The 24,835-nt window shown below is 33.4% G+C and overlaps 2 protein-coding genes across 4 annotated transcripts; both read left to right on the plus strand.

Annotated features, from left to right (window-relative positions):
• Window positions 1-676: 676 nt before the first annotated feature.
• Window positions 677-4,980, plus strand: LOC146528590 (uncharacterized). Its single transcript, XM_085203512.1, has 3 exons — window positions 677-887; window positions 2,311-2,509; window positions 3,351-4,980. The coding sequence occupies exons 1-3, from the start codon at window positions 783-785 to the stop codon at window positions 3,398-3,400; spliced, it is 354 nt and encodes a 117-aa protein (XP_085059638.1). The 5' UTR covers window positions 677-782; the 3' UTR covers window positions 3,401-4,980.
• Window positions 4,981-5,169: 189 nt separating this feature from the next.
• CDase (neutral ceramidase) lies at window positions 5,170-24,309 on the plus strand. 3 transcript variants are annotated; one of them, XM_085203507.1, is made up of 14 exons: window positions 5,170-5,350; window positions 12,391-12,504; window positions 16,013-16,162; window positions 16,863-17,039; window positions 17,698-17,825; window positions 18,142-18,343; window positions 19,050-19,259; window positions 19,479-19,598; window positions 20,026-20,229; window positions 20,340-20,552; window positions 21,016-21,111; window positions 21,662-21,829; window positions 22,251-22,372; window positions 22,841-24,309. In XM_085203507.1, the coding sequence occupies exons 2-14, from the start codon at window positions 12,391-12,393 to the stop codon at window positions 23,016-23,018; spliced, it is 2,082 nt and encodes a 693-aa protein (XP_085059633.1). In that variant the 5' UTR covers window positions 5,170-5,350; the 3' UTR covers window positions 23,019-24,309. The 3 variants fall into 3 exon arrangements, with proteins under 3 accessions (XP_085059633.1, XP_085059632.1, XP_085059631.1); XM_085203506.1 differs by lacking the exon at window positions 5,170-5,350 and adding an exon at window positions 8,163-8,388; XM_085203505.1 differs by lacking the exon at window positions 5,170-5,350 and adding an exon at window positions 8,743-8,876.
• The last annotated feature ends 526 nt before the right edge of the window (window positions 24,310-24,835 follow it).

Consider the following 24,835-nt stretch of genomic DNA (forward strand, 5'->3'; position numbering starts at 1 on the left):
AACCCGGTATTGGCGCATTAATTTAAATACTTAAATAAAAATCGCACAAATCACAAATCGCGATATATTGTGAAAATACTAAGAAATGTATCTTCATAATTTCTAATTTTTCATAACATATTATTACAGCAATATTTACTTTTAATTTATGACCACTGTTAATTACTAACAGCATTATTATTATTGTGATATATTCACATCGGAATAACAAATAAAAATTACGTGTTAATATTGTCTTTAAGCAATTATTTTATTTTCACTGAATTATGCTTAATAAATCATTAATAGACAAATGAATTAAAAGCCAACACTTGAGTCTTGAAATTAAATATCGCAATTCACCTAAAGAATTGGATTCCCGCTTTTTTTGACATTGATAGCTACGCAGTGGGTATCGTATGTAGTTTTATCTACCGGAAGTCAAAACATGTACTTATAACATTTAATAAGAGATTAGTTTAATAAAAGATTCTATTTTGAAAATAAAAACTTTTATTATTCTTACTAATATTAAGTAACATATTTCACTTTTATAAGAGTAATTTATTTAATCGGAAAAACATTTTAAATATGACGAGCCACATGCTTCCCACTGTTTGGATAATGGCCGCCGCGTTCGGCCAATAGGAGGCGAGGCGTGTGGAAGCCCGCGCCATCTTCGTTTTCAAACTCATCTCCATCTCGGCCGCCCGCTCACTCGATCAGTCAGTCGCGCGTCGGTTTAGGCCAGCCGTATACCTAACTTGTCTATTTCTAGTAATTAACACAAAATCAGAACAATCATGAGCTCCAACGAAAATAATAGTGAAGTGGCAGTAGACAAGGTGGGCGAGGAGAAGTCCGGAGATGCTAAAAGTGACCTGAAAGGAGCCAAAAGAGCAGCAGAAGTAAGTGCACATGTCAAATTGTATGTATTCGTTGTAGACGCTCGCCATTTTATTGAACGTTATTATATGAGGTACATTTTGATATCACAGTGTGATATTGCAGCACGTGGTGGCACGGAATTGCGGTTTGCCGCTATTATCCCTAGCACTGAAGCCGGCGTATTTTTGGACTCCTAGTTCTAACATGTAAGCGCGTGAGGCAATCGATGAGTCAGACTTCCACTATTTCGTTATGCCATACATGTAGAAATATTATAAGCAAGATTTTTATGAAAGCCAAGTGGCTACGTTTGGCGGTTGTAAGTTTTGTTTACTCGTTTTCGATACAGAGGCATGACCTTGGCAGAAAAAAAACATGGCGCGGGAACGTATGCTTAGTCTGATTACTGATGTATTTTCTCAAAATAATCGTCGTGGCTACGTGAAAGCGTTATAAATTATTTATTATTGATTTTATTACGTATCTATAAAGCTATTTTTAACTTGCTATCTTACCCAGTTTACATTCATAGTAGCGTGACGCTAGACGGTAACATGGCCGGCGCGTGAATGTCAATGTAGTCACTAGCATCAAACAACAATTATTAAAACAAGACAAAGCATTTTTATCTTTCTCATTGTTCATTTCTATTATTTGCAATATTAAGCGTGTTTATATCAACTTAACACCATATTATTCCATACGTTATTATCTGTACATAAGTAGTCAATGACCCGGCTTTTATTTGTTTAAAGCAGTTTTTTCGTGTTAATATATTGTCTTTGTTTGCATATAATACTTGAGTAACAAAAGTATATTTTTAGCTTATATCAAAATACAAGTCGTCAGCAAAAATGTTTACATATTAGACAAAATGCTAATAAATTGTGACATTCGCCGTCTCTTTCGTCACATCGTAACCTAAATTTACGCCAACGAGCGCGTATCAAACATAACCTCAATGAGCAAATAAATTACTATTATTCCGAAGACATTTTATTTTATACTTCATTAAACTTCACTAAATGATTATTAATAGTAACTGCATATAATATAGTTTGATATTTAAGTGTCGTTTTGGCGGTTTCAAAACGTTCTACGTCACCGGTTTTGTTATGCGCATTGACCGCCATCCGCTTTGCTTTGCCATGACAATATAGGCCGTATGACGCCGGCCCCGCTAGCGTGTCTTTCCCCCATACTAATATAACCCACGCTTTATTGTTACGGATACTTGTCACCTGCGTTTCATTATCTTGCAAGTAAGCTGCGTCGCATTTATCAATTAAATTATACAACCGTTCGTTTACTTCAATATAAAAAGTTTTTACATTTATACATCGTTTAAACGTTAATTTTATTACGTGGACTAATAAAAAAAGAGATTTTAAAATACGTTAGACTTACATATTGTACCAATAATTGTTATCTGTTTTCATTTAGGATAAAGCAACAGAAGCGAAAAAGGCGCGAAAGGAGGAAAATGGCGGCGGTGGGGAAGACGACGCTCACAGTGAGGAAGATGACTTGGAAGGATATGAAGTGATAGGTGAAGGCGAAGAGGACGATGACGAGGAAGTTGAGGGGGAAGAGGGCGAGGAAGACGAGGAAGAGTTCGAAGAGGGAGAGGATGATCTCGAAGGTAAAAAAACTCGTTATGCCGTCGAAACTAGAACACAGTTTGGCGCTTGAAAAATATTTCTGTAATTACTACTAACATTTATATCATCTTCTCTGTATACATTATTTTGCATTTCTAATTATAAGGACTCTGATGATTTGCAATAAATTAATATGGTTTAATTTTAAAATAAAAACATATAAGATTCAATACTGCATATCTATATTAAATACTTTGGTATAAAAAACGGTGACTTATCTGACATTGTGTTATCATAATTATAACGGCGCGAAATCGAAAATCGCGCGTACATTCGAAATAACTACATAGTACATTCATATCTACAGATTAACTTGTCATTTGACTTTGTAATAACATTCTATACAGCCCCGTATATATTATTTATAAAACTTAGTTTATAATATATCGTCAAGCTGCGTAAGTGTCAGTGTAACAGTGTGTGTGCTTTTCCTGCCCTTTCTCCTATATCTTTTAGACACTGGTAGCTGTGTAACTCGAGTAAGCACGTATTCAACGTCATTGTTATATTCAATGTATGGGTCGCGTTGAAACCTTACAAATTGCGAGCATACTCGCTCGTTCAACTTAATAGTTAAAAATAAGTGACATGTCAATTTTTTAAGCGTTATTGTTTTATTGAATATGGATTGTAGTTTCACTTGCGTGCACTTATTTACCCTTAAATTCTAAAGCTCGTGTTTTCCTGTGACCCTTGATAATTTTATAGAATTCTTAGTGTTGTTGCCCCATACTTCTCAAGAAGCGTACACGTCAATATAATTATACATAGGAATGCGTTTCATTGTAATAGTAAGATGTGTAATAGAAAATTTTGTTGCAGACGAGGACGTCGAGGAGGAATTAGGGGAAGAGGAAGAGGACGACGCGTAATACGGCCGAGCCTCTATAAGGACAATGTCACAGTGTTAGTGCGCTGTGTGTGTAGTGTGTGTGACGCCCCGGCCGCAGTTGAACGCAACAACGGGTGCACTATGAATGACAACGTAATTAAGTCTAATCCGAAGAAAATTACATTTTTTTAATTGATTACATTTAAGTTTGATACACATGTATCAATTTCTTTTTCGAGCAATCTAATTTAATATTAAGACTAGTAGAATACTGTTGAATTTTGTCATGAAATGTACAAATGTGTTTTCGGAAACTTTTATTTCTAAGTGAATATCCAATCTGTATTTAGGTTAACCTTTAATATATGCCCGAATGGTGAAGTTGTGATATTTTTCTATATAAACAGTAGTATAATTCACATTGTAATGAAATATAGACAATCCGGCACGGCTGTATTAATTAATAATATAGAGTAAGCAATTAAGTCACAAAGCTCAATTCTTCATTTTCCTGTTGTCGATGAGAGTTTGTGTGTACATATTTAGTGTAAGGGAAGCCTGAGAGTTCTCACTCAGTCATGTAAAAAATAGTGTGATTAAAGTATTCATTTGACGCTCTGTTATGTTCAATGAATTAAGCGATCGCACCCGCAAAGCCTCCGCTGCCTCGTCGCTTCCTACTCTCCTCTCGCAAAGGAAATACAATTGATACCCTCCGATCCTAGTTTTCTTTTATTTGAAACTAAACTCGAGGAGCTGGGTGCCGACGTGGGAGCGCCCGGTCGATTTCAGTCGCCTACGAAATTTTTCGTTGCAAATATTAGAAAAACATCACAATTTTGCCATTATCTCGAAGATCGCGCGCTCGCCGCCGCCCGCCGCACTCTTCGACCCGACGACTGATAAAGAGCGCGTCGGCCGCCGCGGCGCGACGACCACCTTAACCTGCCTGTAATTTTGTCCATATTGTTAATAGGATATAGAGCCCGCAGTTCGATGCTTCATCTTTCGTGGTGCGGAATGAGAGATTTCTAGGTTAGGCGAGGAATTAGTACGTAGGTCGGTATATTTCGACGAAGGGACGCATCGGGGCCGGCGGCGGGCGTAGCGCGGGGAGCGCGTCGGGCGCGTGGCCTCGTTCGATTTGCCGCCGCCGCCCCCCCCACCCACTCCCGCCGCGCGGCGTCCGACGCGCCCGACCCCTCGCCGAGCGGCGGCAACGCGCCGCGTGCGTGGAAAAATACACCTTGCACGCGATACATTGCGCCCCGTGTACTGTACGACGACCTCGCGGCGATACGCAGAGTGCACGTGAATTGATACATTTTATAACTTTCCGCCGCTCGCGTGAGGGTACTGTCGAAAAGCATCTTTAGTTAAATTTTCATCGATACAAATACTTGACCTTTTTTAGGATTGACATTGAAATAAATTAAATTAAATCACCCTTTATTAATTGTATCGTCTCCTTTCGTTTATGGTAAGAATGAACTGTCACATATTGTGCACGATGTACGACTAATGTGAATACCTTAGTACGATTTTTATTTATTTGTGATGTTGAACACTATTGATTTTCTACGATGGACGAAATGTAAATACAACCGATTTAAAGTAAAACGTTATTTTGTTTCCTAAGCCTATTTATTTGTCCCTGTGATGGATTTGATATAAACTGCTTGCCAAATCCGCTATGATAATGATTTTAAAGATAGCGTCGTATATATAAATTGTGCCACTCATGCAATTGGTAAGCAGCGTCCATATTTGATAAGATATTAAAGATAATGTTTGAAGTGAAATAACTTAATAGCAAGTGTTAGTTAGATAAGTTATTTACTTATCTCAACACTTAAAATTGCATGATTTACAATAATTTTATTTTCTGCGCTTTCAACTGCCCCCTGATGTAAGCATAGTGGAGGCGACAATGCGCCAACGCGTAACGCCGCCATCTTTGGAAGTCTCACGTGTTTGAAATGTTATAATAGTAAGTATAATCTATGCAAAACCAATTCAAACTAGACAATACTTGTCACAATGTGAGCATTATAAATCTATGCGTTTTCACTATAGTTATAAACATTTTTTACCGTAATATAATCATTACCTATTTAAAATTATAAATGTTAAGCTAGTTATTATGCATGACGCTCAATTTAACTAGTAGAGACATCTAGTAAATAATATTTAAATAAAGTTGAATGTACCTTTACCATAGATGTCACTATAAACGAAAATTATTTATCTATTTTTATTATGATGTCAACAATAGAACTTATGGCGGCAAATTTGAACTAAGAATGTAATTTTTATATTACCAAGGAGAAAATATTAACAAAATCAATTATATGTTATATATTTATACGTACTAGATACAAATAAAGATTTTTAAAGTAGTTAATAATCATTTCAAGTGCTAGTTCTCGAGGATGAGATTTTTTTGTGAAAAATTTTTAGGAACAGCATATAGGGTAAAATATTTCAGATCCATACTTAAAGAAATCAATCAAGATACCTCAAGAGTTTATAGTTTAGATGTAGGATTTGTTTTTTCATTGCACGATGTCAGTGGCGTAGCTAGGGGGGTGCGAGCGGTGCGGTCGCACCGGGCATCAAAAGGAAAAGGGGCATCAAAGTCGACGATCAGTTTGTTTTTTCTTTGTTTTTTAGACCTTAGACCATTTTAAAGGGCATCAAGTCCTCTAAGCCGCACCGGGCATCAAAAGGAAAGGGGCATCAAAGTCGACGATCACTTTTTTTTTTTTTTTTTAGAAATCGTCAACAGGAAAGGTGCATCTAGTCCCCTAAGCCGCACCGGGCAGCAAATACCCTAGCTACGCCACTGCACGATGTCTATCCTTACCTGTGTTTTGTATGACGCAGTTACGCATGGATACCACCCATACTGTAAATGTGTACTAATACAAAAATACTGCTAAAGGTACTACCACTAGCGGCGTTAGGGTAGGGCGAGCCTGGGCGACCGCGCAGGGGCGCCGGATAAAAAGGGCGCTGTAGACGCCCGGCGCTTTGCGCAAAGATGTCTAAGATCTAAAAAAAAAAACAAAGTCATCGTCGTTTTTGATATCTAAAAAAAAAAAGTGATAAAACGTTGTTAAAACTTTGAAAATAAAATTGCAGAAAACATAGACTTTGAATGCCTAATAAGAGTTCGCAGATAGAAAGGCTAGAAGTGACATTTTTTTAGTTTTTGTCATTATTTTTTTTTTTAAATAGATGGTTATTTCGTTGTACCCATTCCCTTTTTTTGTATGTTATTGAAATGTAGTCAGGGGGCGCCGAAAAAATTTCGTTTAGGGCGCCGGTAGTGCTAAAACCGGCACTGGGTACTACATTCTTACCAATACCTACAACTCGATAACGGAGTGAGGCGTTCGCGGCGGGGTCCCTTTAATAGGTTTACGTGTGCGTGCGTCGTCCTTAACAAATGGCGTTTTATTTTACGATTTTTTTTTAATTTATTTTGTTTGAAAAAAAATTTCATTTTTGTCAAATACATATATTTTTTAATTGCATTAGGCTTTTATAGAGTAGTTAAAACTGGTTTCATTTAAAATGATGCTCACAAAAGCATTCTGTAACTATAAACATCAAGTAAATGGTCTGTGGTGGCGCAAGGGCGCAAAGAGTGACTGTAAATGCGATTGGTTGTAGGTTCGATCCCCACTCGAGGAAGTAAAATCTTTATTTAAATGTATATTTTCATTTCTTCACTCTATCGAGGCAAAGTGCGGCGTTGCGTTCCGCCACTCAACACGCTATGCCTCTAGACTCCGGCAGAAAGTGGGGAACTGAGTGTCTGAACACAAGGTTCCCTCTGCTTACCCTGCTGTGTGCGTGATACAGCGTGAAGCTGATCTACTTATATCGTCTCTAATGCCCGCTACACATGTTAAAATATCCAAACGTTCATACCACAACATTCAATCAATTTTCTTACTAAATATTTACTTATCTACTACTTAACTTTTATTTTCTTTCCTCCTTAAATATCCATAATGTAATCATGTTTTTGATTTCGTAAATAAAGGAGTTAATAAATAAATCAGTGACGTGGTTACATCTTGTAAACGTAGATTTTTTATATAAATGATCACAATCTCACCAACTGCTGCTTCAGAGTCGAATATACGCCGTTAAGAAACGTTAAGTAAATTTACATTGGTATAAAAAAAATGTTTGTTTAACCCTTTTATGACTTCGGGGACACACATGTACCATATCAAAAAAAAAATAATTATGAAACGTTTGAGTGTAATTTTATTGTCAATGAGTTTTTGAATGTAAATTTTATTTCATGGCCTGAAAAAGAGATTTAAGAGAGACAAAATATTTTGAAAAATCCTAACTAATGAATAAATGTTAAAAGATAAAGATAATTTTTGTGAGTTAAAGTTGCCTCTTACGATCATATAGGTGCCCCATCCCTGTCGCATAAAAAATACTCAAATTGAGCTATATTACTTACAGTACTTTCATTAAAAATATGTTTTAAGAAGCAGAATGAATAATTTTAAATTGCTATAATGATTGCATGACCTCATGCTCCTATGGTCCTGAAAGGGTTAATTGTTAAACATTATTTGACGTGTTTTTTTTCCGATTGAAATGATTCTTTAATTTAAAATGATACTTAACACATTATTTACGGAATGTACTTTAAAATGAACAGCAAAGATTGTATTTCAATTGAAACTGACTGACTGGTCTTGAAGTTTCGAGTGCACTGTTACAACGAATTATAAATAAAAGTAGCTATAGGCAGTGAGCCACCTATTATATTTATATTATAACAGTCTCGTACAACACTCAGACGGTGGGAGTCGTATTTTTCGTTGTATTAAATCGTGTAACACGCGTATTTGTTGTCAAAACATCTTTGTTCTTTAAAACGTTACACACGTCTTGCCTGTTTCCTTAGTTTTCGTGCTAGTGATAAAATATGAAACAAAATTACAAGCCTTTAATATAATTCGGTGGAATTGGGATTGGTCAAAATTCAAGGTAAACAATACAAAAGCCATAACAAAGTTCATGTGCCTCATATTTACTCTTTCAATTTAAGAAAAAGTGAACATAAAAAAGATTTTTAGGATGTTTAAATTTAAGTATTTTGAACAAAGGAACATGTATATCAGATAATTATTTGTTTGTTTCGTCCATTACTTTTGTTTATCAACGATTGAAGATAAAGAAACTACGATAATATTGTTATATGAGTTTTAACAATAATATTTTTTTAATTTTAAATTTAAGGTAGAGAGAAATAATTTTATAAAACTTGATCAATTATTATCAATGTATTCTTATAGTGTTTGGTGATTGTACGAATACAAAAAAACTTATATACATCTAAGTTAAGACCTATAAGGTTAAATAAGTAAATATTTAAGCTTATAGAAGGTCTACACTCTTGCCTCTTGCCTTGTTTTTATGGCAAAATAAAAAACTGGGTGACGCCAATTTGCGATAGGCGATAGCTGACAAATATGGTAAATAAACAAAGTTTTATTTTATTTTTTTACTACTTACTTCTATGCATTCATTTTAACTGCAAATGCTTTTAATCATTAATAATAAAATTATTTACGAAATTATGAATTAAAAAATTGTTATACATAAAATTGCGGCTAAGTTAGGTACCTACATTGAAGTGATGAAGCAAATATGATACAGTTGCCTTCAAGGCGGCCAAGACTTGTTGACCATACTGTAATTTAAAAAGATATTTAACTAAATAGAAATGTGCTTTGCTAAGAAATTAAGAATAACATTATTTAAGTCAGATAATAACTAATTTAAAAGATTTTTTTAAAAATAGATTGCTACTTTAGTTCATTGCTAACTAAATTATTTTCATAAAGTTGCTTGTAATGATTTGTTGATGAAGTGCTAAAATTATAAGATTTCAACATAATTCAGCTTCTACAGAACGTAAAACAAACTAATGAGATTATGAAGTTTTATAAGTTTCACAACAAAAACTTTTATTGTATTAATCTTATCTACTTCTCGACATGCTTAGTACATAAGTAGTCACAGAAAATTTAATATTTTACGAAACGAGGACATGGAGTTTACTTGCAATTTACAACATCTTAAGCAAAAGCAATCTGCCTATTTATTAATCTGACTATGCTATACTTATTTGTAGAAAAATATATTTAATAGCATATTTCATAATTTTATTATGAGATCGAATCACGTATTAGAGATGGATATTATTTTTATATAGATACTGGGGATACGCGTGAGCTATGTTATTATTAATTTCTATCTCCATGACTACGTCCTCGTGACGTCTATGCAAAATTTGAGACTCCTAGTATTTGTAGTAACGAAGTTTCATACAAACTTTCGACCCCAAAAACAACCCCTTAGAAGTCGAAAATTGAAAATTCTTGTCTTAGCCAGCACCTACGTCCTATAAATAACTCCTATGCAAAATTTGAGATTCCTAGCACTTGTAGTTTCTGAGATTTCGTGATGAGTGAGTGACCTTTCGATTTTATATATATAGATAGATAAATCAATGCTGACCTTGACACCGTCTATGCATTAAATGTATTCTTTAATTAAAAAAAAAATAGTAAACACAAAACGTGTTTTAAAATACGCACTATTTTCTACTTTGAAAATACATTTCATATGAATTCAGTATATTACATTATAAAAGTTAAATTGTTAAAACTTTATTACCTGCACCTGTTTGACGTTAAAATAATATTATGATTTGGCTATGCCTTTTATGAAGAGCAATAATTCTATAACTACGTAAGTCTTATGTTCTTATTGATATAATGGTCCATAGATAATACGTATTAATAATTTGAGTTGGAATAAAGGACTATTGATAATCAGTATAAACTAGTGTCTTGAATTTTCTGCCCAGATTGCGCAGGATGGATTGTGTGTTGAGTAGTAGCAGAACACATTGCGATTTGTCCTATAAGATTGTAGAAATTAAAATAATTTAAATCTAAACATTATAAATCATTTAATTGGCCGTAACCCTCGCATTGTCCCCGTAGCATACAATGACATAGATGTAGCATAAAGGGATAAATGCTTACAAGTCTCATTATTCTGTCATCATCATAAATAGCCAATAATGCTATAAAATTTAGCTAATTATTATTAATATCAGCTAGTTATATCGATATGTGATATTAGCAGAACTATGGAAGTTTTACGCTGTGAAAGTGTAACTTGTGAAACATGTGCATTCCTCTCAAGTCTCTAGTGTAAAATATAAACACTTATAATAGCTTGTCAGTCGTCGTACATCTATATGTATACGATACTTATATATTATAACTTTAACTTTCTCAATTGCGAAGTTCAAGTACTTGTCTATTATTTTATTTGTGTCTTAAATATTTGGACATATTGAAAGAAAACAATAAGAAATAAGACTTAGTAAATCAAAACCATATGGTGCTTCTTGTGGACCTACAGTTATGAAATTTAGCAAGGAGTGAGAATTTGCAGTATAAATATAGGAAAAATTTATAGAGATTTCATTGAAAGAAATCAAAGAAAACATTTTTATAATCAATAAATATATCAAGAAGTTTATATTTTTAAAATTACCTTTTATTCCATTATTATCTTGTAATATTTTCCAGAACGTAAAGTATTATTATAATTTTCATATCATATTAGTTAGAGTAAATCGTAAAGCATTATCATTGACCATTGACAACAATTAGCGTAATAAAACTCCACTTGTCTTGTCAGTATTAAGACAACGACCTGGAGTTCATTGCCTTCAGGTTCAACTTTCGTAATTTTCCTTGTGTGCGATAGTTTAATGATTTTCCTACGAAAATAAAAATAAGGTTAATAGCTCTCAATAGGTTTGTTTAAACAAGGAGATCAATTTAAATATTAATTGAATATTTTTTTCCATGTCATGCTGCATGCTGTAATAAATTGTCATATTATTTTTAAAATTTTATGTAATATAAGTACTTAATAGAAATCGTACCTATAAACGTAATCGTAAACAATATATGTATCTTAGAGTTCTCGAACGAAAACAATTAGATTATATTGCTAGTTCGTGTAACAACATCTCCTTAACTTTGCTAACTTTATACAAACTATAGTAAAATCGCGCAACTCCACTTCAATAACCATATACCTAAATGACAATAAATAATAACATTTTAAGATATTTTCCGTATAATAAGGAACATACGGTACGTGTCTAAATAATAGTACTTTCCTACATACTAGTTGCTACTTGCTTTGCTAGTGCTCGTGTCACACAAACACAACTATAGTTTGCAGATCACGTTGTACGGAACCGGGCGATTGTCAATGTCAGTGGACTACGCGCGATCGGAATCACGAATTGGCGTTTAGCTTTAGTGCGTCATTTTATATTATTCTTTTTTTTTTAATATTCTTTATTGCATTCAACGTTAAAAAAATACATTTAATAGATAAAAAAGTTGGACTCGGTGGACTTATCTCTTTAAAAGATTTTCTCCAGCTAACCTGTGGAAGTGGGTGAAAGAATATGGCGAGAAGACAAAATATGCATAATAATATGAATAATGCTATTGCTAAAAAAAATTAAGAGATAAGCTATTTTAGACAGGAATGTCTATGAGCAGTTAAACGATATCAACTCGATGTAATTTTAATTTAATAAAAGTTACCGTACAAAAGCTGGTATTCTTTGTAAATGTTAGAACCCATTTTACTCTTAAGAAAAAGGAGGAATAGATTTTTGACGAAAAATAACCTAAGTTACTATTGAGTATTTACAAACAAACAATTTTAAAAATCATTGTTTTGGGTCTAATTACATTGATTAATGCCTCCAATAGTCGATTTTGTTATGTTCCTTTAAAATACAGACAGCAATCAGTTACAATTTGTAATTATATATATGTAATTACTGTAACGAATATTACTTCTTAACTTCAATTAAATTACATTAAATAATGTTTATTTTATATTAATACACATTTTTGTACATTTGTCTTATTTCAGATGTCCAGACTAGGGTTTTCACTGTGTGCCCTATGTTGGATATCAACAATCAGTGCCCTTCGCGTGGGCGTTGGTATAGCTGACGTCACTGGACCGGCCGCAGAAATTGGTTTTGTAAGTTTCCTATAAAAATATGTTAACGATTATAATTTCTATGATTAATACTATATAATGTAGGCTTTTTACTTTTTGAGGCCATTCGTGGCGCTGGGGCACGACTGTGTGATTGTAATCGCGATTGGTTGTGGGTCCGAACTTTGATCCCCACTCGAGAAAAATTAAATATTGATTTTAATTTATATTTTCATTTCGTCGATCTGGTGTCGAGGCAAAGCGCGGCGTTGAGTTCTGGCACTCAACACGCAATGCCTCCGGAATACGGCGGAAAGTCGGGAACGGAGTGTCTTAACACTAGGATCCCTCTGACTATGCTGTGTGCGTGAAGCTAAAAAAAAAACATTTCCACGCTCAGGTAAAGCAACTTGGTAAGTCTGCGCGCAGTGCGGCGTTGAGCTTCGCCACTTAACATGCCATGTGGAAAATACGTGTGGACAGTGCGTGAAGAACGGAGTTTCTTTAAACTAGCTTCTCTCACCTCGTTTTTTATTCATATTAATGATGCCATCGAGGCGCATTGTAGCATTTGTTGACTGTAAATAATATGATGACCGTGACGCCGGGAATCGGTACCAGTCCGTCACCATTTTTTTTATTTAAAGACTTTTGGGAAAAAATTTAAGCGTATTTTTTAAGCATTTTATGATTTTGATTTTTATTTTTTCATCTTAGTTACTAAACTGTTTATAAATCGCTTACTTTTTGGTATTTCTTAAATTCAAACCTAAGCAAAGCTTTTAAGTATCTAATATCTATTATTAAATTAGCTTAAACTTATCAAACAGTATCATTATACTTTTATAAAAATTTTAAATTTGTTTTTTTTAATTATATGACTGTTACATACGGCTGCTAGTTACGTAAAGCTAATCTTCAAGGTTTTATGTATAAATTATTTTTATTAACTTGACCTCCAATTTATGATGATTACATTCACATTTTGTCTTTTGATCTCTTTGGAACTCATACATGTATAAATACATAAATTAGATATATATAAAATATTTCATATTTTTTCACTTCATGCTGTATCCCGAGGAGGAGGAGGGAATATGGAAACGTGTTTTCCGTTCCCATTAAGACACTTCCGTTACCTACAGAACGTGTAATCATTATGTTTTTACGTGTTTATCGCGCGATAGTACCTAGTGAGTTCAAAAAAAATCAGTAAAACTTAATTTATTAATATTACATAATAACTAAAACAGGTTATGAGGATTAACAATCAAAAGGCTGTCATGTCACCTATGTATGGTATTGTTAATAGTTAATACTGGAGAATGTTATGGCCATGCACCATTGTATCAAGATTGTGTATTAAAGGGTTGTTTTAAGTATTATTTAGTAGATATGTTGATAGAATATTTTTACATATATAAAAAAAGCGAAGCAGTATGTTTGTGCGTGTTGCACATAGGTAACCTATCTAACTAAAAAGGCAACTTTAAATATTTTTCCGCAAAACGGTGTAGGCAGAAGGAATCTTGTGTCAAGACACTCTCTGTTCTATTTTCTGCGATTGTCCACTGGAGTGGAAAAATAATTTAATATAATTAATTAATAATTATTCTAGACGGCTATAGGTTGTTAATGACCCGTGTCTCGTATAAATTTTACTTGCAGAAAGCAACAGTAACAACTTTTTTTATTATATATTTTAGGTATAAAATGAATTATAAAAAAAGGTCAGCTTTGATGTAATAATTAAAAATTATTATATAATATAATTATTTCCGGGTACAGGATAAAATTTAACCACGTGCAGTTTTTTGCTTGCTTACTAGATTTAAATATAAAGTTTTTACACTACGTTATTATTTAAAGTGTATTTGACATTGAGAATAGTAAAAAAAAATATTAAAATTAAAAACAAATGAGGAAATAAGTAAATACATAATGTATTGCGACTTTAAATATTAAAAGTAAGTGCGGCTTACTGTCGAATTTGTAAGGCTTTATACCTTCTTAGCATTTTTCATATCGTAACTTATATGCAACATTTGTTACAGGTATCTATTTTAAATTATTTGTGGTATAATGTAAGAAGACTTGTTTGTTTATTTAATTATGCTAAAAAATAAATATGCGTTTTTAATCCCCGACAAAAGCAGAGTCCAGGCCAGAGACGTGACAGGTTGTGGGTTCGATTCCCACTCGAGGAAATGAAATATTTATTATTTTCATTTTTCGCTCTGGTATCAAAGCAAAGCGCTGTGTGCTGCTGTGAGATACAGGTGAAGCAGTAATATTAATTATCGGCTATAGATCTAAGTAATTCTCAAAAAAAATCTCTCTAAATTTCTCTCTCTAATTCTCTCTTTTTTTGTTCTTGCTTTTGTACTGTTTATATTTTATAATGTTTTTTTATAGTTATACAAACGATGCGTATTGGACTAAAACTCTTTTGACCCTAGCGAGCTTATTTTATTACAAAAAATGTTAATAAAACTTTAATAAAACATTTTTTAATACGTAATATTTGTAGAAATATATAATAAATTTACATATTTTACAATATCATAATAATAATAAAATGCTAACTAGGAAAATGCATGATTTTCAGTGTAGGCAATAAATAAAGTGCGAAGGATATTAACTATTCCTTCACGGTTTATTGAACAGGCGAGGTTAAACGTCTAGATGTGAATAGCCAGTACTCGACTATTCGAGGACTTTCATTATTCTTAATAAACTAAATTTTCCTAATGCCGATTGGGATTTTATTTATATATATTTCAATAATCGGAACTATACATATACAAGGCTGAAAAATGTTTTTTTTTACAATCACGGTCTATCAAGAGTAGCCAGAGAGAATTTGGGAACCTTGTGTTAAGACACTCCGTTCTCAATAAGACATTTCCTTTCACCACTTTCCACCGGATTCTGGAGGCCAATGCCTGCGTTTTGTGTCAACGAACGCCACGGTTTGTCTCGTTAGAAGAGCGAAAAAATGAAAATATTTTAATTCCTCGAGTGGGTATTGAATCCTCAACTTCTCGCGTTAAAAATGGAAAAAAATGTATAATAAAAAATACAATGATAATTTTAATGACAATTATAATTTAAAAACTTAAGATTTTTAAGCAGTAATGACTCTGAAAAATACACTTTAGTGATTTATTGCACACAGTAGGTCAAAAGCAGCCGTTATTAACCCACCGTGGGTTCACTTCGTTATAACATTTTATTACTGTCGTAAACAAAGATCAGCTTTTAGCAAATCTGGCATGTCTCAAGCAAGATTGTATAGATGTAAAACTGTTTTAGCGAGTATATTGTAGTAAACATTGTATTTGCAACCCAAACCACCCAAAAAATATTTATAATAAAAAATGTTTTTTTTTATGTATTAAAGGCAGTAGACACACACAGACAGACGCACAACAAAGTGATGACTAGATATTAGAGTTTCTTTTTTCCTTAAAAGGAACCCTAAAATTGCTACAAAAACTTACTTAACTAACTTTATAATATTTAACACATATTGTATTAACATTCGCAGATGGGTTACGCAAACTTCGAGCAGACCGGCCATGGCATCCATTTGCGTCAGTTTTCCCGCGCATTCGTACTTGCAGATGAAAACAACTCAACGCGTATTGTCTTTGTATCTGTCGACGCTGCTATGATGGGGAATGGAATAAGAAAGGAGGTATTAAAACAAAAAAATAAAAAAAATACTTAAATGTAGAAAAATAATTGATTCCAGGATTGATTCTTGGTTCTGGCTTCGATCGACACTCGAGGTAATAATTGTATATTTTATGTCTCCGCTCCGATAAGACAAATCGAAGTATTGGGTATATGCCACTAAACACGTTATATCTCCCAATTAGGTGAAAGGTGGAGAACTAAGTGTCCTGACACTAAGTCGTCCCTGGTGTTAGGATTTTATTGCAAAATGCATTGTATTATGTGCTTAAGCCAAATTTCACAAGCGACCAGTGTTTGCTGGTAATTACCATACCTTGTGGTACAAAATGTAAGATTGCAAAATTAAATTCTCTGTACAATGTTCATTTTGGACATGTAAGTGTTGCTGTTTGTTTTTTGTTTATCGAAAATCTATATTATCTTAACTAAAACACGTAGAAAAATAAATATATTTTTAACAAGTTCCCCAATTATTTTGAACTGTTTAAGCCTCAAAAGTATTAAGGTGCATTAGAGTAACTCCAAAAATCGGGTACGGGTATTTCTAATAACCACGAAATACTGCTGTGTTTGGAAGCAAAAAAGAATTATTAGGAATCTCGATTTATGGAGCTACCCAAATGTACCTTATACAAAATAATTATCCTAAGCAAAATCAATCCCACAGTCCTTTTTAATTAGTTTCCATTCCTTGTCAGGTTATAAAACGTTTACAAAAACGGTACGGGGATCTATACAATGAGAACAATGTGATATTAAGTGGCACTCATACACATTCTACGCCTGGAGGATTTCTTTTGGATTTTTTATTTGATTTACCCATATTGGGCTTTGTTAAGGAGACTTATGTCGCGTATATAGCTGGAATATTAAAGGTAAGTTGGGCTATTATACTATTTAACGTCCAAAAGATAGTTATATATTTTTGCACCAGCGTGTGATTGTAAATACGAGGGTTGTGGGTTCGATCACTATTCGGGTAATGTTTTATTTGTTATTTTTATTGGGCGAATATTATCTGGCAATAACGCGGCAAGTGGAGAACGTGTGTGAGTGTTTTAGCAAGGCTTCTTTCATGATTTACTATATTTCATATTTAAACCTCCAATTTTCGATCAACTATACTTGTATAATTGAACGAAGACCCCAATAAAAATAAATCTCGAAAATTGAGGGAAAAGTTAATTATATATAAAAGGGCTTGTCCTCACTGACTTAGGTAAGACGCACGTACAGCCGTAACCGCTGTGCGTAGAAACGTGAAATTTGGACAGATGTTTACTTTCGTAATCTGGACATCCACTAAGAAGGGATTTTGAAAAATTTTAACCCTAAAAGGGTGAAATAGGGGTTGAAAGTTTGTATGGATTTTTTTTAAATCGGCACCGATTTTTATAAAATTTGAAATTCAGATCCTTAAACACATTTCATTGAACACGTGTTTCGTGGTTCTTTAGAATTGTACCCTAATGGTGCAAATAAGCGAGCAAAGCTGCGCGCGTCCACTAGTATAATATATTGTTAAAATTACAGAGTATTATAATCGCCCACAACAATATAACGCCAGTGCGTATGGAATACGGAGAAGGTGAATTATTAGATGCAAACATCAATCGGTCTCCGACGTCGTATCTACGGAATCCGGCGGAAGAGAGAGCTAAGTTGGTGAAGTTCTTTTAATTTTTAATTTCTTGTCAGTATTATTAATAATTTAAGTTAAGTTGTTCTATTGAATGCGAGTATTGTGAATTAAATTCTTAATATGAGAAAAACAGATGTTCAACAACTACTTACGTGTAAATAACAATTTTAAGCACATGGAGACTACAGTTGTTTTGAAATCACAGACAGACTCTTTCGAGTTTTCGACCACGGTTTCGAGTCCTGCTACGATTTACGGCATTTTTATAGCTATATAAATATTTTCCTTTCGTGACTATATTATTATTTTATATCTTTAAAAAAACTTGATTTCAGATACAAATATGATGTAGATAAGACCCTAGCGCAAGTGCGTTTTATATCACCATCTAATAAAATAGTGGGCGTCATCAACTGGTTCGCGGTGCATCCCACCAGCATGAACAACACTAACCGGCTGATATCCTCCGACAATGTTGGGTATGCCTCGCTATTGATGGAGAAAGCGATGAATGGAAATAATACTTTGCCTGGCAAGGTTAGTTTTTTTAAATAGCTTTAGGCTTTACTACTTACTAAATTAAAATCCTATAAATCTAAATTGGCTGCTGTAACAGTAAAAAAAAGTCATTAGCACGTTTATCAGCAAATTTTAAATGTCATAAGCACACTCAGATTAGAATATTTTTATTTATTGAATTTGAATTTAATCAGCTAAAGCCCTTGAATGTGTTACATAAAAGAGCATAGGTTAAAATTTCACTTAATACATATTCATTTTACAAGACGCTTGAATATAATTATGTATGTATATTATATTAATTCGTTAAAAAGAGAAACTGTCATTTTATTTTCTACTTGCTTCAATTTCTAGAATATATAAAACTGATAATACAGATTTTTATAATGGTCTAATATTAACATAAATAACATGTTAATTTTAATTAGCTATAAATATATATCCATTGCTTTTGAATAACTTTACTTATTTTCAAATTTTGCAAAATACTCACTGAGGGTTAACATATTTCTTTGGCTGTATATAAATACTATGCATTATCTGTGGCTTTGCTGACCTAAAAGAAATATAAAGGATTTTACAAAATACACCACAAAAATAATTCAATAAATTGTAATATTAATAATTGTAATATATAGGTTTCTGAGATTAATGCGTTTAACTGAACAAATTTTCAGCTTTATAACAGCAGTACAATTTATTTATTATAGCACTTAAATTCCAGGGTCGTATTGTATGTGCATTTGCCTCGACAAATCTAGGCGACGTATCTCCAAACACCAGGGGCCCCAGATGCGAGTTCTCAAATAAAATATGCGATCAGGAGAAATTAAAATGTGATTTGCACAAAGAAAGATGTTTTGCTTCTGGACCGGGAAGAGACATGTTTGATAGTACTAGGATTATAGCTAATAAACTGTTTCAAACTGCTATGGTAAGATTTATGTTTATATTTGGAATTAGATAAGTGACTTTAAGTAGGAATTGAAACTAAAATTTATAGTAAATTAAAAAAAAGAATTGTTTTCATTGCGTCGCTCTGGTAACCAGACGAAACGCGGCGTTGAATTCTGCCACTCAGCGGCAATATCTCGATAATTAATTGAAAAGTGGGGAACGGAGTACCTTAACACTATGTTCCCTCTGTTTACAGAAAGTTCTAAAACAACCAGGCGATGATCTCACCGGCCCTCTTGCCATCATCCACCAGTTCGTGGACATGCCCAAACAGGAAGTCTCGCCTTACGATCCTGTTACTGAAACTTTTAATGCTGTATGTATATTAATAATATAATAAATAACAACATTTGTAACAATTTTTTGTTTTTAACATGCATAAGAAATATTCTAGTTAAGAACTTTTTTACTACTTTACTTAAAGCCTACTTAAAAAAAGGTTATACCTCTTATTGTACTTTGTATGGTGGTCGGAGAGTTATCAAACATTACATGCTCTAATCTAATATTGCGCTATCTTTCCTTCACTGATGTTTTATTTTCATTCAGCAAAAAAAACTATGTAATGCGCACTCGAGTGTATGAAATATTTTCATTCTAATAACAGGACATAGCTCTGCGTAGGGTTCCGTCGAGGAACATGGGGAACGGAATGTCTCAACACTAGGTTCCCTTTGCCTACTCTGCTATACACGAGAAGCTAAAAAACCATAATAATAACAAGATTAACTTTCAAATTCCAGAGCTCAAAGGTCCATGGTTGCGTTCCAGCCATGGGCTATAGCTTCGCCGCGGGAACTACAGACGGCCCCGGTTCCTTCGACTTCTCGCAAGGCACCACCACTTCGAATCCACTGTGGAATGCAGTTAGAGACTTCATAGCGGAACCTACGGCAGCTGATATAGCATGTCAGGCGCCCAAACCTATATTATTGGCCACTGGACGGGTACGTAGTATGGATATGAAATGGAGATTAAGTTGTTTTTTAAGGAATTTTAAGTGTACGTTTTGTCACCTTAGCAGCCAGTAAATTACAAATAAAATTTCCTCATTCAGGCAAAATTCCCCTACGAGTGGCAGCCCCACGTCGTCTCCTGCACCCTCGCGCGCATCGGCGGCCTCACTCTGGCGGCGGTGCCCGGCGAGTTCACTACCATGTCGGGACGGCGTTTACGTTCCGTTCTACGTTCTGTTACATCTGGCCACGTGGTGTTGGCTGGACTGTCGAATATATATTCAGATTATATAGCTACCCCAGAGGAGTATCAGGTAATTGTTATAAAAAAAAGCAGCTTCACGCATTTTCTAGAGTTAAGGCAATTTCTTCACCACGCACCACCCACTTTTCATTGAAGTAAATATACAGATATTAGTTCGTTGTTTTTACAACTTAATATATAATAATAATGTTAAGGCTGTCGTGACACAGATGCACAGTATCTGTTTATAATCACGACAGTTGCAAGCTTGATACACACTAGGCGAAATTAATTATTTACTGAGTCCAGACACTAGATCCCCTCTGCCTACCCTGATACATGCGGGGATGAAGATGAAAAGAAAAAACATTTTCTTGCTTTACTAGTAAGACAAAGCGCCCACGCAAGGGTGTGTTGAGGTGCAGAATAATTTTCAAGACATAGCGAGAGATATAGCGAGAGGCTAAAAGAAAACAAAAGAAAAAGGTTCATAAGAATTAATAAAATAAAATACTCTTTATAAATATCAACAGGCGCAACGATACGAAGCGGCTTCAACTATTTTTGGACCGCACACTCTAGATATTTACCTCAACAAGTACATAGAACTTGCAAACGCTTTGAAACAAGTAAGTATTTTTGTTATATGTAATTAAATAAAAAAAAAATGTAAATAAATGACTCTGACACAAGATTTTCAGCCGAAAATAAAATCAAACCTTCGGCTTAGGTCACTTATTGAAACTTTTTAATGTATTGGGATGACTAAAGAAAATTAATTAATTAGAAAGAAAATTAGTGTCTCCTCTCTTCATTTCTTTTTCTATTAACTATTTTTATCACAATATTGTTCCTCCTTACCACCTTTATGCTGACGATCTTCGAATATATCGTCAATGTTCGCTGATCCACGCGATCTCGAGATAAATGGTATTGACAGATGGACAAGAGGTTCCGGTTTTTTCATTTTGAGGTAATTATAAAAAAAATATTTTAGAAATTAATTAATTTCAACGTAACGGGACTCAAATCTTTGATTAGAGCGAATGGCTTTGGTGTCAGATAAATGTTTATTTTCAGAATAAAAATTTTAATTAACAATTAACACAAATTATTTACAAATAAAAATATATATTTATTATTTAAAAAAAAAATAAGAAGAATCTTTATTTGCTTCAGAACACAAAGCTCGACCCGGGCCCATCACCACCGGACTTCAGTGAACAATTAATAACGCTAGTGCCCCCCGTCCTATGGGACTCAGCACCGTGGGGACACGAGTTCGGTGACTGCGTGAGGCAACCGCAAAAATACTACGGCTACGACGACACTGTTGTTGCTGTGTTTGTTAGTATTTATTGTTGTTGCTTAATTACTTTAACGCTTTAGTATACTAAAAGTGCAATAATCACTGAATCACATAATTAACCCACTAGACATATATGAGTAAAAAGGTCAGTTCTAATTCACATTTTAGCACGTGGGTTCGATTCTCACTAGATATTTTCATTACTTCTTTCTGGTTTCGAGGCAAAGCGCGGCGTTGAGTTTTGCCATACAACACGCAATGCCTTCAGAATTCAACGGAAAGTGGGGAGCGTGTCTTAATAGTAAGCTTCTCCTGCTTACCACTTGCCATATCCAATTTATGAATTCATTGATAGTAAACAACATTTTTTATTAGCCTGAAGATACTTAAGTAATAAAATACTGTCAATTTCGTGTTAATAACGTTTAGAAAGTGTATTAACATAAAAATGTCCTCCAGGTATCTGGCCACCCCCGCAATAGTGCACAGAGGAGTCGGGGGTTCGCATCCGTCGAACGTTTAGTGTCAGAAGCTGATGACGCGTGGGTGACTGTCGCTACAGATGGTGATTGGGAGACTAAGTAATATAAAATATTTATTATTTCACTAATAACCTTGCCGATAATAAAATAAGTTCATATTATTATAATATTGAAGTGAACATTAAAGTTAGCAATTGATAGTATCTGACCGTAAAAGCCATGGTTCGATTCCCAATCGAGAGTTTTTCATGGCATTGCGTGTTGAGTGGTGGTACTTAACGCCGCGCTTTGCCTCGTTACCAAAGCGAGCAGTACCGTCGCACTTACAGTCACACGCACAGGGGCACATCTCTGCGCCACAACGGCGTTAAATGGCGTTAACAGGCGGAAGTTGAAGAAAGGAGTTTCTACTTCTAGGTTTTTAGTACAAGACTATAAAACTAAATGTCATATTACACTAGTAGTATTGTAAGGTCTAATTTGTCTTTATCTTTTTTATAAAATACGAAAAACGCGTGAATATAAAATTAAAATGTCACGATTTTACTCACAAAGTCACATTTACAGATTCATATGGAAACGTAACTCTAAAATCCTCGGCACCAGCGAGGCTCACATAGAATGGGAAATCCCTCCCGGAACTGAACCTGGGACCTATCGTCTGCACCACTATGGAAGCTATAAGTATATATTGGGGGGTATTTACCCGTATCATGGATTTTCTGATGCGTTTCAGGTTAGTTAGGTAGTTTTATATTTAGCGAGGTAGAATTAAAGTGGCCTAACTTTAAATATACTCAAAAGTAATTAATTGAGACCATCATAGCACAGGTATAGAAACATGTTACGTTATATATTACTTGTTATTTTTTTAAAATTAATTTCCTGTCATACTCTCGATCACAGATTACATCTATACATTGTAAAACTAAAAGATTTGTTTGGTTTAACGCGCTGATCTCAAGAACCGTTGGTTTAGAGATCAATAATATATAGGCGTCTATAATTCTAATAAGAGCAGAAACTTTTATTGTTATGTCATCATATAACAAAAAATCGGTTAAAATTATGTTGCAATATTTTTTATATTGATTGATAGTTAATGAAAATATTTTGAAAATAGCCAATGTGTGAAAAATCATCACAAAAAAACCATCATAAATTAAAAAAATTAAAAGATTTTTTAAATATTGAAATCAAAAGTTACGACCACTCGAAGTTAAGCCACTTTTAATCTACGATATACATATAATATTTATATTTAATATATTTTACATGTTGTATTACAATTTTGTATGTACCTTGTAAATTGGTTTTGGATGATTGTTTTAGAAGTCATTAGTTTATTTGAGATTAATTGATTTGTTATAAATCGTGTTTTATGTTAGAGTTTTTTTAATTTCAATATTTTAGAGGCACTTTGGTACAGTTGACAAGTTACTAAGTACTAAGTGGTTGCAACAAAATAAAATAATAATTAACCATTAATTATTATTAATTATATTACATTATATTTTAGTAATCATTAAAAAATATTTGATTATACCAGCGATACATATTACATGATTTACAATAACATTGTATATAGCATGTAAGGTTTTTAGTCCCTAGTCTGTAATTTGTATGAAAAATAAAGTAGCGGTCAGTGCTTCCCAAAGATAATTAGTAAGCCTTGCCTTGATTTTTTTTTCTAGTCTGGTATTTATGTGTTCAGAAAGTATTATTGATGAATTTAGTAAATACTCAATGCTAAAGCTATTTTAAAAAATATTTATATAAAAAATATTTGTATAATTAACATTATGTATGTATATAAAAATTGCCATATCATACTGTAGGAGAGTTCGAAATGCAAAACTATGTATATCTGATTTATATATAATAAAGATAATATATATTGCGCAATAATGTTGTCCATAATTGGATGATTTTATGTATTATTGCCTAAATAAATCTTTATAAGCAATATTTTTTTGATAACAAACAAAGCTTGCCTTATAGATTAACTTATTAAAATAAAAAATAAATTATTTATATTCGTTTGTTTTTATCACCTTAATAGCGCCTAAGTACAACTGCACCAATTTGGTTAACATTGAGATAACAAAATTATTCTATTATTACTAAAAAGCATTATCCAGTCAATGTCAAAATCAATTAGTTATCAGCATTTAACTTTCTACCGTTTCCTAATAATATAAATTGTCTCTGTCTTCCTCAACATTTATTTGCCCCAGGACCTCATAACATACCTCGTATAAAAAAGTACACGTTATCGTGAGCTAGAAGGAGGAATGGCTACTCTAAAACCTCAATGTGCGCAACCATAGTTTCAATTAAATGATTGTAACATACCTCTTATATATTTATTTTCATTAAGTAATGATAATGAAGATAACCTTTTTAAAGGATAAGTAGGTGCATACCACAACTATGTATTGATATTATTACTGTGTTTATTATTTATCTGACAGTTTTATCTGTGAAAGACCAATTTGTAATTGTAATAGCCATTTTATCTTTTGTATAGATAAAATCTTGTTTTTTTCTTGGCACGTTTCT

This window comes from Heliconius melpomene, chromosome 19 (assembly GCF_056956725.1).
Source record: "Heliconius melpomene rosina isolate 202511_hmr_F chromosome 19, ASM5695672v1, whole genome shotgun sequence".
Classification (NCBI taxonomy): domain Eukaryota; kingdom Metazoa; phylum Arthropoda; class Insecta; order Lepidoptera; family Nymphalidae; genus Heliconius; species Heliconius melpomene.